Raw genomic sequence first — 17065 nt, 5'->3', positions numbered from 1 at the left:
GGCGAGCGCCTCATTTCCGTTATCGCGGGCGTCCTTGAGAAAAATCGCTTTTTAGGAGACATCTGTGTCTGCGCGGGCGCGGGTGCCTCTCCCAGATCGCTAGGCGCGGCTGACGCCAGGCACATGAAACAGCTTCTGATATTTGAGAGAACCACGAACTCACAGTTGTTTGTGGCAGGTTTGCCATTTCAGGTAGAAAACTCCTCTTTCCAGGTTCTCTTCTCGCCCCTCCGCGTGTCGTAAAAAAACGTCTTTTTGGGGAAAGCGTTGCCGTTCGGGTTCGACGCGGTTTTGTTTCTCTCCGAGGCTTGCTCTCCAACTTCCTTTCTGCAAGCAGCTGGAGATTTCTTTCGCGGCCGCGTGTACCGTCTTTTTTAGACTTTTTTTCGGCGCTTCAACCCTATTCTCAGACCCTCAGTTGTGTACCTGAGTGGCTGTCTATGCTTCCGCTAAACCAACGCTTTTTGATGAGGACGGCTTCCGGCGTCGGTTTCCAGCGCAACAGAGGAAAGAGCGCAGACTGCAGTCTGGGAACTGTTTCTCTTTCGGAACTGCATGCGGCACGTGCGACAGTCTTCGTTCTCTGTCGACGTGGCATTGTACACGTTTTGATTTTCTCGGGGTTTTTTGCGGCTCCTCCCGCCTCGACGCATCGGAGGAAAGAGCAGTTGTGCGAAGAGCGACTCCCGCGCGAGGCTTCGGCGCGGTGAAGCAGCGTCTTCAGGCTGTGAGCGCGGCGCCCTGCACTTATGGGGAGAGACGGCGCTCCAGTGTCACGTTCCGTGCTCGTTTTTCTGCCACACAAACCCAGTCGCGTGTAGACGGATGTGGAGGGGAAGGCTTCTCTTCGAGGATCATATATATATATATATACACAAAGATACATATTTGCATCTACCACAGTATTCATCTATAGATAGATACATATTGGCATATGGAAATATATATATATATATATATATTGCATATGCACGCATATCAAAGTATACGCATATGTGTATTTATATATTATTTATCTGGGAGTGGTACGTTTCTCTTGCTCTGCCGGAGCCGCAGTGCCTCAGAGAGGTCGCGCGCGAGAGGTGAGAGGAGATAGAGGGCGTGGCATGCAGTGGAAGATATTTGTGTCATTTTTCGTGTCGAGACAACTCTGGGAACCCGCAGCGCCCGGCGAGGCCGCACCGCTTCCGTTTCTATAAGCGCGGGCGTTGCCCTTCGAGTATGTGCGAGGCTGTGTCTCGTTTCGCGCTTCTCTCCTGACAAGTGCACAAGATGCTTCTGAAGTATTTGTAAACACGCTGTGGTACCTGTACTTATTTGGAACCACGCATTTGCTTTGTGCCTCGTCTTCTCGCGCTCTCCGCATGCCGCCTGCGCGAGAGGCCCGGCGCACCCGAGGCATGACGGCCGGGGCGTCTAAGCCATCTCAAGACTCTCCTTTTTTTACTCCATCAATTCGACAGCCTTCTCCTCTGCGTGGTGCAGACGAAGCTGTCTCCATTTCTCTCGCCGTGGAGCGTGCGGCGCATACGGCAACGCCTTCCCAGTCGCGGGGTGTCTCGCCCCAGCTCGCCCCTTTCGACGCTTTTTCTGGGGCTTGTGAATCTCTGGGGGACAGCGGCTGTGCGGGACCTTCTCGCCGCTCTTCCGGAGGGGAGAGCCACTTGGAGAGAGTGGAAAAACGAGGCGCGCGTTCCGTCGGTTGTGTCTCATCGTCGGTGTCTTCGTGCTGTCCGTCTGCCTCTTCTCACTTCTGTCCGTCCAGCGCGTCACTCTCGTCTTCCTCGCAGTCCATCGGCTTCGCTGACAGCTTCTGTCACCGCGTCTTTTGGGACTCCAGAAGCGCCGGCTCCACCTCGGCTGTGGCAACCCTTGGGACTTCGGGACCGGGCCCGCGAAGCGCGCCGGGCGGACCCCCGCCCTGCGCCTGCTCTCCAGTCCTGGACTTTCACCAGGCCCTCGCGTTTCATGCAGACACACAGCTGGCCTCTCCCCAGTCTTCTCTCTGTGCGACCTCGAGCGCCGCCGCTGTTGCGCCGCTCGCTTCTCATTCACAAAAAGGAGACGACGACGCCGGGAGGGGCGCCCCACAACGAGTTGTGGTCGGCACGGGAGTCTCCAGAGGTGGAGTGGATGCGCGGATTTTGTCTGGGCAATCCGGCGAGGCCTGTGCTGCTTCAGAGGCGGGGAGTGAAGGAGACACCGCAGCGGCGCCTGAACCGCGCATCCAGGTTCCAGAGACAAAGGGGGATTCGTTCGGCCCCCGAGCCGGAGAAGAGACGTCGGAGGCGCAGTCCCGCCACGGTGAGGGGCATCAAGACGAGGCGAGTCAGACACTCTGTTTATCCTCTGAAGCAACGGGTGTCTCTTCGCCACAGACAGGAGTCTCCTCTGCAGAGTCGGGAGACTCTGGGAAGCTGGAAACAGGTTCTGGGGCTCCAGGAGCGTCTGCAAGCCTCGAGGCGCCTCGCCCTGCGAGTGACGTCTCTCTTCGGGCCCCTGCCGCGAGGTCGAGCGTGTCGCTCCATGCGGTCGACGCAGGCACCGGCATTCGGGGCGGGGCGCCGCTGGGGAAGAACCGTGCGCGCCTGTTGCTGATGCGTCACGGCCTCGCGCCCGATCCAGGTGTCTCCTTGCACCCCACAGGGTCCGCGAGGACCGCGAACAGTCTCCGTTTGTTGCGGGACCTGCAAACGCTGCCAGGGCCCCATGGATCGCATGCTCGCCACTTGGCTTCGTTCCTGCAGAAGCATCGCGGAATCTTTGCACCGACTTCGTTGTGGTCGAAGCGAGAGGCGCCGGAGAGTCTTCACAGCCGCCGTGCCTCCAGCCACGATTTCCTTCACTTATGTGAGTCGGGACTCAACGGGGACGGCGACACCGAGCGCCTGATCTTGTCTTCCAGTCGCCTCGGGGACGCGCCGCCAGGGGTCGACGCTGCGCGTGGCGACGAGGTCTCTGGGGTTTCGCCGCACCCTTTTGTCCAGTGGGCCTCTGAACTTCTGTCTGCATCTTCTGCCGCGTCCTTGTGGGGCCCTGGCCACAGGCGCGACCCCACGGCCCCGCAGGGGCCTCCACGCCAGCGCACAGGGTCCTTACCAAGTTTGGGGCGTGACGAGAGGTCTGCGGGTTCTCAGGGCGACTGGCCGGGGGAAGGTGGCGCATCTTCTTTTTCGTCGCCGAGGCAGCTGCAGAGCCACAGGAAAGGCGATGGAGACGGAGGGCGCCAGGCCCCGGAGTCAGCCAGTGTCGGTGACAGCGAGGTAGGTGGAAAGAAAAGTTCTTTTTCGGGTCTTAGTCCCGCTGCGCGACGGTACCGAGCGCGTTGCAGACTTCGCGGGCTGTCCGACGACGACGCGCCAGAAGACGCGGGAGGCGGGAGAAACCGTGGGGCGTTGCCTGCCGCGGGTAATCTGGACGGAGTTTTGGCGGGCGAGGTGCGCAGTGACCTGTCTCCAAACTGGCCATCGAATCCTCCGTCGTTCTCGGCGACGAACTCCCCTGACGACTCCCTTTTTTCTTCTCCAGAGAGCCTTCTTCGCAGTGTGGTTCTGGCTGCGAGCTCCGCGCGCGACGCGACGGAAACGCCACCCAGGAGCCGCACCTCAGGGACTGAAGAGGCGGACGACGTGGGGCCGCCTAGAGACAGTGAGGTCTCGATCGGGGCCTCCTGGGGTCCATCGGGGCGAGAAATACCTGCTCTTTCTGGATTCGCTCCCTCACGGTCGTGTGTCGGTCGCGAAGCCTCGGGAGGCGGAGGGTCAACTGGAGGTGTTCGCTGGTCTCAAGCGAGAGAGGCAGGTAAGGCGCAGCAAGGCAGCACGGATCGAAGCGGTGTGCCGCTGTTGGGTGTCTCCAAAGTGGGACCAACGCCGGGCATAAGCATTTCGAGAGTTGAATCCGGGGGCGCCGGGGGCCCTGCAAGGGATGAACGGGACAGTTCCCCGACAGCGGGTCTCGTGGCAGAAGACCACCTTTCTTACCCCTTTTCGCGCTTCCACACAGCCCCGCACTCGTGCCCTGTCTCCTCCGCCCCCGACGCGGCGGCGGAGTCTTCGCCGTTCGCGCGACTTCCGCTCCCGGCGGACGCGACCGTGGCTCCCCACTCCCTGTGCCTGCTCCTGCCGGGCGCGCTGCGTCGCGGCTCCTGGCGCCCCACAGGCGCCGCACCCGTGGGGCCCGCGCCAGGGGCGATGCCGGCCGAGCTGATGCAGCGGCGAGGCAAGTCCCTGCCGCCTACGCGCTCGCGAGAGTGGCGAAAGTCGCGGGCCGCGGTTGCGGCGATTCTGGGCTCAACCGTGGCCTCTTGGCGGACTTCGCATCTGGCGCGACACCTCGGCCGCTTCCCCTTCTTCGCCGAGCTCCGCGACGTCTGCCACGAGGTGTACATACACTCGCGGTTTGGGCGGTTCTACGTGCGCGCAGAGCGGGCGCCGGAGCAGAGAACCAGGAAGCGTGTTCACGGCAACGGGCCGTCTGTCCCGTTCGCTGGTCACTCGGCGTGCGACAAATCGCAGGGCTCTCTGAATGGGGCGCCAGGACGCGGGGCGCCGAAGCACGCGAGTCCCGCTTCTTCGCCAGCAGTCCACGCGTCTGCAGGCGAAAGCGGTCTTCACTCACCTTCTCGCGGTTTCGACCACAGGTCTAGCGAGGACACTGAAGTCCCAGGGCCCGCGCCCCGCGCCCGCCCGCAAACTGTCGCTTCCGTCGGCGGGGGCTCCGGAGTGCGCGAGTACTGCAGAGGAGGCACGAGCGCGGAGACGGATCTGTGCAACGAGGGCCAGGGAGCGCGACAGGGACGGCGAGGCGGAGAAACTCGCAAGTCCGCTGTATCCTGGACCCGCGAGGGGTTGTCGGAGCAGAGTTCGGAAAGGAGTTCAGACGAAAACTGGGGTCACGGAGATCGGGACCAGCTGACTTGGAGACGCGGCCTGAGGGCGACGAGCCACTCGCCCCACCGTAGCGCGCGGCACTCCGACCCGCGCCCCTTCATGTCCCCGCCTAGGTACTCGCTGCGTCGAAAGCTCTGGCGATTCACCAACGTTCCTGCAGATGCGACGCTCGTCACGGGCCCCGGCGTCGAAGGGGAAGAAGGTGGGAGCGAGTTGCGGTCTTCTTGGCGCCCAGAAGAAAGGCGATGGCGCTTCTCGCGGCGCGCGAGCGGAGAGGAACGCGCAGGTGGACGAGAGGTGTCGCCTGTCTCCGCCGGAGGACGCACAGAGGGGCGCCGCAGCCCCTCGGCGCGTGGGGGGCGCAGACCCTCAGCCAGGCCAAGCTCCTCCGACTCCGAGCGGGAGACAGACAGCCGGCAGAGGGCCGGCACCAGGGCGCGACTCTCCAGGGCAGAAGTTGGAGTCAAGGCCGGGCGGGGGGCAGGGTTCCGACGCAAGACGGGGAAGAAACAGAGCGGATCGGGAGCCCGAGGAGACGGCGAGCGGAAGCAAGGCGAAGGGCCGGCGCGTAGAGGGTCTACGCGGAGTAAACCCCATCAAGGGCAGGCGTCTTTCTCATCAGAGATCTCTGGGGCCGGAAACTGCGCGTCTTCGCTGTCTGTCTCGTCTTCGATCTCCTTTGAATCTGTTCTCTCTCTGAGCGATGCTCCCGCCCCTCCGGCACGCGAGCCCCAGCAGAGCCTTTCCTCGCTTTCGTCCTGTTCCTCCGTTTTGTCCTTTTCCTCTATCGGAGAGAGGATGAAGCCCAACCGCACAGGATCGACGGGACCCAAGTCGCCTGCGCCCAGCACAGGTCGTGCGTTCGGGGCGGACACGAAAAAGACAGAAGGGCAGAGAGAGTCGGGTCGAGGCCCTGTGGCGAAGGCTGCAACGACTCCCAGGAGCCACGTCCTTCGGAGGTCGGCGGCGAAGGAAGATTACGGCGATGAATGTTTCTCTGCGTCGGGAAAGCTGTCGCGTGTCTGTCCGGGCCTCGGGCAACGGTGTTTGTCGGACCCTGCAGGCGAAACGCTTTTTTTGCAAGCCACTACCTCCCCCACACCCGAAGAACGAGCAGTCGGAGCCAAGACCTGTGCGTCTCGACTTCTCTCTCATGCTGCCTCGCAGGGACCAGCCCCACACGGAGGCATAGAGGGGGCACCGCAAGAGGACAGGAAATTCGATGGAGAGGGCGAAACCAGGGGCCTGCGGAACCCCTGCGGGCCAAAAGAGAGAGAAGAAAGACACCGTCAAAGCCCGAGCAGGAACATACGAAATGATGCTTCGGGAGGACCGGAAAACAAACAAGACCTGCGAGGAAACTTGGAAGAAAGCTCGCAAGAGACATCACCGCGCCTTGAGCAGAACGCAGGAGCTTCAGGAGCTCCTCTTGCTTCTGGAAAGCCGACGAAAGGGTCGCTCAGAGGGGCCCCTGAGCGTGCTGGCCAGCCAGGAGGTTCTTCTTTTGGCTTGGCTAACTGGGGCGGGGCGACGCAGCCGACAACCGCGGGCGCGGTCGAACGAGCGGCGACCCTCACGCCCGCGACGTTTCAGGGAGAAACGTGGAGTCTGCTGGGGCCGGGCTCTCCTCATGTTGCTGGCGGATTGACTCGCGGTGGTAGAGAGAAGATCCAGAGCAGTCGGGATGGAAGCGAGGACGGCTGGGCTGTTTGCCCTGTCGCTGGAAGTGGTTCAGAAGACGCGGCTAAGACGATGTGGGCGACTGTCTGCTCGCTCCGGAGAAGGTCGGGCGCCAGCTGGAGGAGTCCGCCTCGGCGGCGGCCCTGCGCACTGCAGAAACGTCTGGCGAAAACGCAGAAAAGGTAGGCTGTGGATTCCGTTTCTCCAGTCGGTCGTTTCGCGGCCTTGAATAGACGCAGCGATGCGCGGTCGTCCAAGCGAAATTATTAGGTGCTTTGGCGTTTTACTTTTTTCGATTCCGCGCTTTCTGCCTCCTGGGCATCGACTGTGTCTGGTCCGTTGCTCTTCGTTGTGTCTGCGCGTGTGCCTCGTGTCTCGCCCGTTTTGCTCTTCTTTGCCAAATATTTTCTCTCTCTCTTCTCCCCCCCCCGATCCTGGCGCAATCTTCTCTCCGGTTCCCCGTTTTTTCATCTTCTTGAGAAATATGTCGTCTCTCTTTTTCTCTCGTGTGTTAGTGTCAACTCTTCTTTCTGCCTTTCTTCCTGTCGTCGAGAATTCGCTTCTCTGTTTTCGTGCGACGCTTTTCTCCTCAATTTTTCTCATCCGTTTGCCTTCTCGTTTGTCTCGGTCACTTTCTTGTGACTTCTTCCTTCCCTTTTGTCTCCGCAGAGACCTCGGAGCGTTCGAAGGGTTTCGGCGTCGCACGTTGAGTTCCGACTCGGTCGGGAGCGCAGGCTCGGCGGACTCCGTGAGCAGCGTGGACAGTGTGGGGGGCGGGGACGGGGCGTCTGGTTGGCCTCTCGCCTTTGGGCTCTCCTCTTCGCCGCTGTCTGCGTCGCGCGCCCCGGCGGGGTACGCTGCCGCTTTAGCGCCCCAGAGCCTCGCCGTGGACCAGGGCCCCGGGGTTCGCGAGCTGCCGTCGGTGTTCTCGACGCGGAGCCCGATTCACAGGGCGAACACTGTCGCCTTCGGGCCCGAGCAGGATGAGGTACGCTTGCGGCTTGACCTCAACACGGGGCGCCTAAGTGGCTGCTTGCGAGACTTCCCGCAGTGCATTTTGGAGGTGATTCTCAGCGGCCGTGGCAGACGCGCGCGCAGGCGCGAAAAAGGAGGGGACGCGAGTCGCGTGGTCCCCGGCAGCCACGGGAAAAGCGGTAGGGGCACGGAAGACACGCGAGGAGACGCCGCCTCGGGCTCGGCCTTCCCCGCAGGAGGCCGACCACGAGTCCCGGGTCGCCAGGCCCAAACGACGGAGACAGGTGGGGCGCCTAGGTCGACAGAAGCCGGACGCTCGAGCGGTAGGTTGCATGCAAGTCAACTGGGTTCTGGTCATCACGCTGTGTGACGCTTCAGTTTTTTCATCTCTGTCGGCTCGTGCTGAACTCTGGAGGAGCGGAGATTCGCCGAGAGCAAATTTCAGAGGGCCCTGGGGACGGAAACCAACACGTTTGCGTCTGTGTTTTGACCCTTAAGAGCGTGACTCGAATTCAGCCTTGACTGGTCTAAGGATAACCACACGCAAATCTGTGTCCTTCCGCAAAAAGTCGATGCTGTGTGTATCCGTTTTCTCTTGCATCAGCATATGCCTGTGTGGTTCGTTCCGTGTCTTGTGCGTCGTTTCGGGTCTTTTTGGATCTGTCTTGCCCTCCATGCTGCCGCATCTTGCATTTTCCCCTTCCTTTCGCGAGTTCAAGGCTCTTGCCGCTAATGTCATTTTTTTGCATCCAGGCGGCGAAGGGCCCTCGAGTTCTATCACCGGCGCAGCCTCGCCTGCAAAGCTCAGACATCCGTCGGGCCTTTCTTCGTCTCAGAACGCGACCGAAACCCGTACGGGCGTGTCTTCTCAGCGCGGCACGTGGGGCCCTGTGACCCCAGGTGGGGGCCGGCCGCGCATGTGTCTGTGGCTGGGCTCCTTCTCGATCCCCAGGGACGACAAGCGGTACAGAGGGGGCGAGGACGCGTGGTTCATCAGCAGTGCATGCAACGCATTTGGCGTGGCGGACGGAGTCGGCGAGTGGGAGGACCTCGCAGGCATCAACCCTCAGTCCTTCGCACAGGACCTGATGAAGGGGTCGCTCAGACACGTGAGGAGAATCAAGAAGACTCTCTGGACGCACCAGCGGGACGCAGAGAAGCGGCTAGCAAAGGAAGGTGGCGCGCAGAAAAGACGAGACGCAACCGAGGAAAAGCCATTCGATGCCGCCCAAGCCGCGACAGAGGCACTCTCCAAGGCCTACAGAGACGCCAAGAACTACGGAAGCAGCACGGCGCTCGTTGGCGTGCTCGACGAGGACAAAGGCATCCTCGGTGAGAGAAATAGATCTTGTCTCTAGGATATGGTGATCCTCGAGTCAGAACTGTGTAATTCAGTTCGAACGGCGACAGTATAGTGTCTGGGATGCTGAGGCAGAGAATCGGGTTTCGTGGACGGGGGGAGGACGGGGAGGTTAGATACGACACAAGGCGGTCAGTACGGGTGCGGAAGCGAAACTGTCGAATTGGGGGAACGGGAATATCCACAGATGTCGACGTTTCCGCTACACGTGCGTTTCGTGATTTCCTTCTGGAGTTCTGGCGTCCGAGTGGCACTTGGCATCCGGTGCCTGTTTTTCCATGACTGTCGCTTTTCGCTGGACAGCCGTTGGATCGTGGGTCGCGCTACTTCAGTTGTTGTCCGGTTTTTTCTACTCTGATTCTTCTAACGTCCACGTTCTCACATCTCTGTCTTCGGCTGCTCGTCCTCATGCGCGTGCATGCATCTGGTGTTTCGCAGTTGCCTGCTGTTTGGGATGCCGTAGGATGCATGTCTTCGTGGGTATCTGTGTTGAGCGCCGCTGCGTGGCTGCTTTTTCCACTGGAGAAAACTCAAAAAAGTCATGCGGATATTGTCAGTGAAAATGCGTCTGTCATTGTGTTTTTGTCTGTCCGACCTCCCTAGGTTTCGCGAATCTCGGAGACAGCAGCGGGATGGTTCTTCGTCGTCTACAAGCCCACAGACGCACCGGGGGCACGGCTCTAAGTGTCGTAAAGCGCGTGAAGGGGATGCAGCACAGCTTCAATGTCCCCTATCAGTTCGCCCACATACCTGGTCCTGAGGACTGGGAGCGCTTGCGAGCTACGGTGAGGCCAGTGGGTTGGATGCAGAGGAGGGCCTGTTCTTGTCTGTGTAGCGTTCCGTGATGGTCCAACGTAGTTCACCTAGGAGGGAGCATAGATTTCGCTACTCCACTCTCCCTTAATCCAGGAGTGCATGGCCCAAACATTGGACTTTCGAGTCGCTCTGCGAGCACAACTCGTTTTTTTTATCTCCACGAGTGCTGTGGGCTTCACGTGCTCAAGCTGGTGGCTTAAAGCGGCTCTGTGTGTTGTAGGAACATGCGCACTCGCGTCTCAGGTTAGTGTGTTTCATTCTCGTTGATTGATTCCTTGAGCGCCTCGCGCTTTTCTCTGTCTTCCCCGTCTTACCCTCGCTGTTTGTTGTCGCCTCAAATCAATTTTCTCTTTACCTCCATATGCCTGTTCTTATGGGGTTTGCTCTCCTTGCTTCCCTGGCATCTACTCTGTCTGCGTTCCCGCGTCCTCTTTATTGGCCTGTCTTTGTGCCCTCACAGGTTGCCCTCGGCATTCTGTGCGTTGTTTCTGTGTAGGGTATGCATCGTTTGGTGTCCATTGCGGAGAAGGAATTTCATCAGCGCGCAGAAGAAAGGTCCTCTGGTAGCGGCAAGGGCGGCGATAAAGATGAACACAGCGAGCTGGATTCTACCATTGGGGACTCGCCATCGTGCATCGAGTCGACAACCGTGCGCGTTGAAGCAGGAGATCTTATTGTTCTCGGCACCGACGGCCTGTTTGACAATCTGTTCGACTACGAGATTACCGCACTCAGCAGTGAGTCACACACACGCGATAGGTTTTCTCATGTAAATCAAGAAAACATGCGAATTTTAGGTTGCCCGTGAAATCTGAAAGAAGAGACACAACCAAGTTCTTTGTGACTGATGTACACCACCATTCAAACTCACGGAAAGGAAGGTGGCGTTTTCCGTACATCCCTACAGGAATTTCACGGATGTCCATTTATGGACACTCCAAGACGTTTGGTATCTTAGCAAGAACAGGGCTGTGATCGACGTTTGTCTCGTAAGGTGCAGTGCCCTCTTCTGTTGAGTATGCGGTTATCCGGTCTCTGCGTGAGCGAGTTTGACGGGATGGACAATTGGCGTTGAAGAAGAAACTCTAGTTTGAGACGATCTGTGTGTGGAGTGTAGCAGGGTTTATGTGACCCCCATCTTGCGTTACGCACCGCATGTTTGAGATTTTTTTCCCTTGGATTCCGGATGTTGGCATCTCAAGAAGCGAACGACGGTGTCTTGTTTCTTTCATCGTAGGCTTAGCTCTGTCACCGGCTGAAGCAAAGAACCTATCAGTCGGCGTAAGCCGTGCGACTCCTCCGAGTGACATTGCACGCGCATTAGCTTTGGCAGCGTACTGGCGCTCGCTAGACTCTTCAGCGCAGGCGCCATTTGCGAAAGAAGCGAGGAAGCAAACGGCCCTGGAAGGCCTCGGAGGCCAGCGGGGGTCCGTTTTTTCGAGTTTCACGAGTGGCGGGAAAGAGGACGATATCACTGTCGCCGTCGCTTGGGTGGTGGCTGAACCTGATGCGAATTTTGAAAGCGAGTACGAGCGCGCACTCGATCAGGGTGAGGAGGCCATCGCTGAACCAGAGAGCGAACGAACGCCGTAACCACAGACGCGGCGCCGTTTCTAAGCGGGGAACGTGTAAAACGCGAAACAGGAAGCAACATTACAACAGCGAAAGAAGGGGGGGAGGACTTGGGAGGGACTGCCTACGAGAGATCGTGAAAAACGAAGAAAGAGGGACGTCGCAGAGCTGGGGGGATGAAGAAATCAACTTGGACACACAAAGCAGGTCTGAAACTGTGCAGTGGAGGTTCTAATTCCAAAGAAGACAGAAGAAAAGGTGAAGAGCGAAGCGGACGGGGGCAAGGAGAGGGAACTCGCGAGAGATAGTCACAACGTAGCAAGATAAACGAAATTGAGGTTGAAGTGTGGGAGATACACGAAGGTGCGGATGGCATCAGAATGCATTTTCCTTCGTTCGCAAAGGTCCTCGTGTCTCTTCTCAGCGTCAGTGTCATCGTTGCAAAAGCCTTTTCGGTAATAAATCACAAGGAACAGGGGTCGCCAACGGCGTGTGTCGTAGTTCTGCGCCACCACGGCGTCGCCTCACCACACTCTAGTAGTTCTTGTCGAACAATCAGCGCTGGATCTCATTTCCCAGACGAAATCACGGGGCGCTTTATCCAGGTGACAGCGCAGTACCGCATCAGCCGTTGGTACCATAGTGACAGACTCGTTGGCGCAGCTTCCATCGTCGTGTTTGCGTCGATTTCTTCCACAATTCACCACCATTAGCGTTGGATTATGTGGAGCCGCGTCTTTCGACACATTTTCTTCTGTCTTGATATTGTAACCGTCATAGTTTAGCTCTCCAAATGATGCCAGCTGCGGACAATTTCTAGAACTACGTTGCTCAATGCGAAGTCGCTGGTATTAAAAACTCGCAGCGGTATGATCGCCTGGCGAAATCCCTGTTGTGACGCTTCGAGGTTCGGCGAGCAGTTGCTTGTTCGGGTAGTGGGTCACTTGCGTGCCTCCGGGATTCGTTGCCTCAAGTGTACGGAATCGGTTGCCCCTGTCATACGTCTCAAAAGAAACCGGCATTAACCTCCGTTCGTTCTCCGCAAATAAGTGTGCTCCCCTCCAGCGTTTCCTATTCGTCGGGCAAAAAGAACACGGGACGGACACCCCCAAACGGGTTCCTCCTGATCTGGTTTTTCAGTCGACGCAGTGGGGTCTTCCTTTCCAGTCGGCTAACTGTTCGACGGCAAATGATGTTCCAAGGCTCCCTGCTGTTAGGTTATTCTTGAGGAAGAGAAAACCCTATCAGGGCTAATCGCTTTTAGACATCCTCCCGAGGCAGACCAGGTTTCTGGGACTCACGTGTACATCCGATGTAAGATTCTACCAAACTGAAGAATTCCATGTACATTTGAACGCATATTTCGTTATGCTCACTTACGATACGTACACCTGAAAACCGCTGTTCGACAACGTATCTGTCCCCACCCAGGCTCTCTTTACACGCACAGTGCATCTTCAACGAGTGCTTTTCACGGACTTCGGGTTCACGGTCAGCCACCACTGTGCTGTTTCTATTCCGTCCCGAAAACGTGCTGCACGGATACCACAATAACCCTTTCGCAATTGTTGCCCTAGTAGATCTTACATTTGTCACTGTTAACACGTGCAGAGCCACGTCGATGTTGCGTCCACCCACCGGTGACCCTCCTTCCACTCGTGTATTGACTTGTCCGCGAGTGTACACACAGTCATCTCTCTAGGTGGGGACTCCATCGATGGCATTACTGTGATTCTGGCAAAGCTTGGAACATTTCTGTGTATCACGTTCCTTTGTTTGTTCGTAGTGGGGAAGTCAGCGATTTTTCCCCTTTCTTCATCCCTGTGTCACGTCCGCACAACACAGTCCCCTAATACGCGGCAAGTCTGGAACTTCCATGTTTCGTCCAACAGCTTTCCAGAAACCGCTCTCTTACGTAGATGCCACGGACAACGATTAAACAGTTTCCTATGCATGTCGCCAGGGTCACTCTCTGGTCAGCAACGAGACCCTTTATTAAGCACGCACTAAGCGACGAAAAAGATACCCGTGGACTCCGCCGGCGAACACTCAAGTGCAGTTATTCTTCTGCGTACCAACCACAGAAGATCGGCACGCATGGCGTTCTACTATATACAGGGTCTCTTAAATGCAGCACTCGTTTGGTGCAACGCCGCAATGCCGTGGGGGAAGTCTTCCATCCTAAACTGTCGGGAGCGGCGCCTGCTGACAGGACAGCCTCGTCTCTAATGAAACGTGGTACTGGTCGCCGTGCTAGAGGGGTGTGTTGGCGGTTGGCGTGTGCAGCGGTGCTTCAGATACGGCGACGTCACAGCTTTTCCATGGCATGATGGCAAGTAGAGCGTCACCTCGGCAGAGACACTGTGTCGTGGACACTTATGGGGAATTCGAAAGCGTGATGCACATTTGGCTGCAGTTTGAGATAAATTCTTTGCCCACGATGCTCTGGTGCACTGCCTCATTGTGGTGGGCTCTGGAACGCTACAGAAGGTCGTCTGCGTCAAATTCATCCGAACGCGTCTCACCCGCCGGTGGAGCGAACGCATCAGTACAGGTCTGAGATTTTGTCCTGGCGACGGCACTATGAGGAGAGATGCATCTCATTTTTATTTTTTATTTGCTGCTGTTGCCGGGGTAGTTCTGCTTCCCCGCATGGAGATGCCAGAGGCTACTGTTGCTTCTGTATCCGAAGAGGACGTATCAGATAATCTCCGGAATGATGAGCCGTCTGTTGGGCACACCGACAGTACAAAAGGGGCGAGTGCCCGCAGCGGGACAAAAGAAGCAGGCGGGGGAGTGAGGGTCAGAGCACATCAAGATGTCCAGTTTGTACTGGTGTCAGCTACCGTCACTCAGGCGAAGCACACTCGGGACCTTGGTAGCTTCGTGCACGGTACACTGTCACCACCGTGGAGGCTTGAGAAAAACAGCAGCAAACGAAGTGATCAGAATCCAAGAGGTACCGGGAGGCCGGAGAGTGGAATGGAGTCCAGTGACGGCTCTTGCTCGGAAAATGTCTTTTCTGAAGAAATGTCTCGGACGTTTTTGCCCAAAGAAGTTATACACGTGTCACGGAGTGAGGAAGGTGTCCTTCTGTGCGCGGATGGTGAGCTTTAGTCGATAACGGTAGTGTACAACGAATCTGGGCGAGGTAACCAAAATTGAAATCAGTCCTGCGAACTCACTGTCAGTCGCTTCTCTTTTGGGTAACTGCGCCTTATCACGGTGGCGGCTAAACTCGTGCCAATCGCTACATAGTTGACAGTAAAGTTAGATTGTAACCAGCGCTTGATGAGCCAAAGGTAAAGCCAAGGAGCTCCAAAAGCCGTGCCGCTGTCCCTGCAATGAGCCCCACCAATGTCGTAACTGCTCAAAGTACAAACGACCACCCCTACTAGATCCGAGACATAGTGTGTCGCTTCCTTTGATGTGCTGCGTTCGTACTCCACAGGTTTATCGTACACGGTAGTGTCGGTTGTCGCTGCACGCCGTGTGGGGGAGATACAGTTCGTTCTTGTCCCTGAAGGCGTGTTGTCAACGGTTCACGACAGCAGGGTCGCCCGTCAGCCGCACCACAGTGTGACACAGGACGGAATGGGCAACAACGTGTCCGACGGAGAAAATGCGCAGAGTTATCCGGCTACTTGGGATGACGCTATACCAGTGTCATCGACTCCTCTCTCTGGGCAAAAGCATGTAGGACAAAGCGACGAGCGTCCTCTTCTTCAACGAGGAAGTTCTGTAGCTGTTCTTTGCCCAGGGATGGGCGCAGAGGTCGTCGCCGTGCCCCTAGATTATGCCAGACTATTTGGAGGTAACTAAGCCTCTCACTCAACCCTGTTTATGGCTGAATTAGTGAAGCTCAGAAGCTGTGCCAGAATAGCTCGGGCCCATGACAGAGCGGCAAAGCAGCTTTGCGTGACCAGGGTATTGCATATATTTATGTGCGGTCATCGTATGCCGTATTGTTTTTCTTCGTAGGTGATATTCGAGGGCCTTGGTCTCATGCCGTGACTGTTGCTCACGCATGGACTGCGTCCGCAGGAACAGAAGCAATGGATCCTGGTCCTGTCATACGTCTCATACTGTCAGAGGGAAGAAAATATGATCACAGGGAAACAAACCGGAAGACAGGTGTTGTTGATTCGGGTTTAGTTCCGGTGGGCGACAAGGTTCCTCTATTATTGACACTCTCTTTAGAGAGCAGCGACAACATGGGAAGTGCTTTTGAAGCAGCAGCTCTTGTTTCAAGCAGCAACCTCCAGTGCATGTTGATGGGCATGCGTTACAAAATCCGTTCGAATGTGTACCCGGTCGAGCTGGTGTGTCAGACGCGGAGGCATTCAGCTTTGAGACCGAGGAAGTTGCAGCATCGTAAGGAGCATGTGTTTTATCTCAGTCACACGAGAGCATTTCAGCGTTGCGTATGCTCCGTTAACCCGCGAGCATCCTGGCAGTCGGACCTCGTGTTTGAGTAGAAGCATGGTTCATTGAGTGCGTGCTTGACTAGATGCATGGTTCATTGAGTGCCTTTCTGGGTCATGTCTACTTGTGCGAGCATGCATTTGCTAGTGACAGTCAGGTACAGCTAGGGTAAGAAAACCCTCGAGCGATATACGCAGATGCTTCTGTTTGATGTGATTGGGTTGATCACGCTGATGAGGTCGGTAAGCTCAAGCGTCGCGTCAATCTATGTGTTGTCCTTTGTGTTTTGCAGGGACAACAGACACATCCAGCAGCAGGTCATCGTTACTGCCTGTGAGGTTTCGACGTTTCTTACATTCCTCTATGAGCTTCCTGTTCACAGCTTATGTTGTTTCTTTGGTAACGATGTTTCTGGGCCACTTCCTCACATACCGCTCGACGTGGCCACGTGAAAGGCTGGTACAAAGTTTCACGGAGCGGCGCGTTTCTGCGGGTCGAGTGGGGTTGCGATTTATCCCCTTCATTGATGATCAAGATTTTCTGGATTATCACACTGCCCAGCGTTGGGAAAACATGAGAAGATCCCTCGATTTTGCCAGACGAAGGGACCTCGGAACAGGAGCTGGATTCTTGATGGCAGGGGCTGGCTTTATGGGAGTGACCGTTTCTGCAGAGCTTTTCATGGTTGCCATTTTACTGTACGTGCTAAACGTGCCTGTCGTATCGGTGGCTAAGTGGCTCAAGAAGCGACGGCGACAAAAAACGCTCCGAGATCTCGAGGAAGCCTCGCTTGGACGACAATTAGTTCGTAAAAGGTCGAAAAGGTCGAGAGGGTGCCCTTCTACTCGAGTTGTCCTTGCTTTCCTGGTGGACTTGGACCGCGTCCTCGGGCACAATGAATGACTAGGGCTGCGTACGCTCCCGACATATAGCGGTCTGCTGTACTTGTGTACGCGATCGTCCTGCTAAATCAGTTGAGTCAACTGTTTCCCCGAAATGGGCGCCCGAAGGTGTACTGTGAAAAGAGGTCGTCGAGGAGACCCCAGTTCGATATTTTCCGGGGGTGATCACCAATGTTCCGTAAGAGCATCGCATGTATGCCAAGGGGGGTGCTCTATTTGTGCTTCTGAGAGTATTACAACAGTTTGAGCCGTGCCTATTAGTGATAAACCATCATATCGATTGAACAGTTTTGGTACGGTTCAATACTGCTGGCGCCATGTCTGCCAGCTCCTCGTGAGCGTGGTACTGGCGGCATAACGCGGATGTGTTTCTGTTCATCCAATAGTGAGCAAAAACTCTTTGGAGAACTACAGTGCTGTTTATGATAGCCGATACATAGTAT

At 56.8% G+C, this 17065-nt stretch overlaps 1 protein-coding gene across 1 annotated transcript; it reads left to right on the top strand.

The window, feature by feature from the left end:
- Positions 1-1364: 1364 nt before the first annotated feature.
- Positions 1365-16623, top strand: TGME49_304955 (serine/threonine specific protein phosphatase; the record flags this gene model as incomplete). The annotated part of the gene is made up of 9 exons (XM_018782431.1): positions 1365-6754; positions 7242-7870; positions 8301-8879; positions 9511-9692; positions 10220-10460; positions 14138-14401; positions 14747-15109; positions 15277-15669; positions 16013-16623. 9 exons carry the CDS (start codon positions 1365-1367, stop codon positions 16621-16623), a joined length of 8652 nt encoding a protein of 2883 aa, XP_018636121.1.
- Between the last annotated feature and the right edge of the window lie 442 nt (positions 16624-17065).

Source organism: Toxoplasma gondii, chromosome IX (assembly GCF_000006565.2).
Source record: "Toxoplasma gondii ME49 chromosome IX, whole genome shotgun sequence".
Lineage (NCBI taxonomy): Eukaryota > Apicomplexa > Conoidasida > Eucoccidiorida > Sarcocystidae > Toxoplasma > Toxoplasma gondii.
The sequence above is the reverse complement of the archived record's forward strand: the minus strand, read 5'-3'. Positions and strand labels throughout refer to the sequence as shown.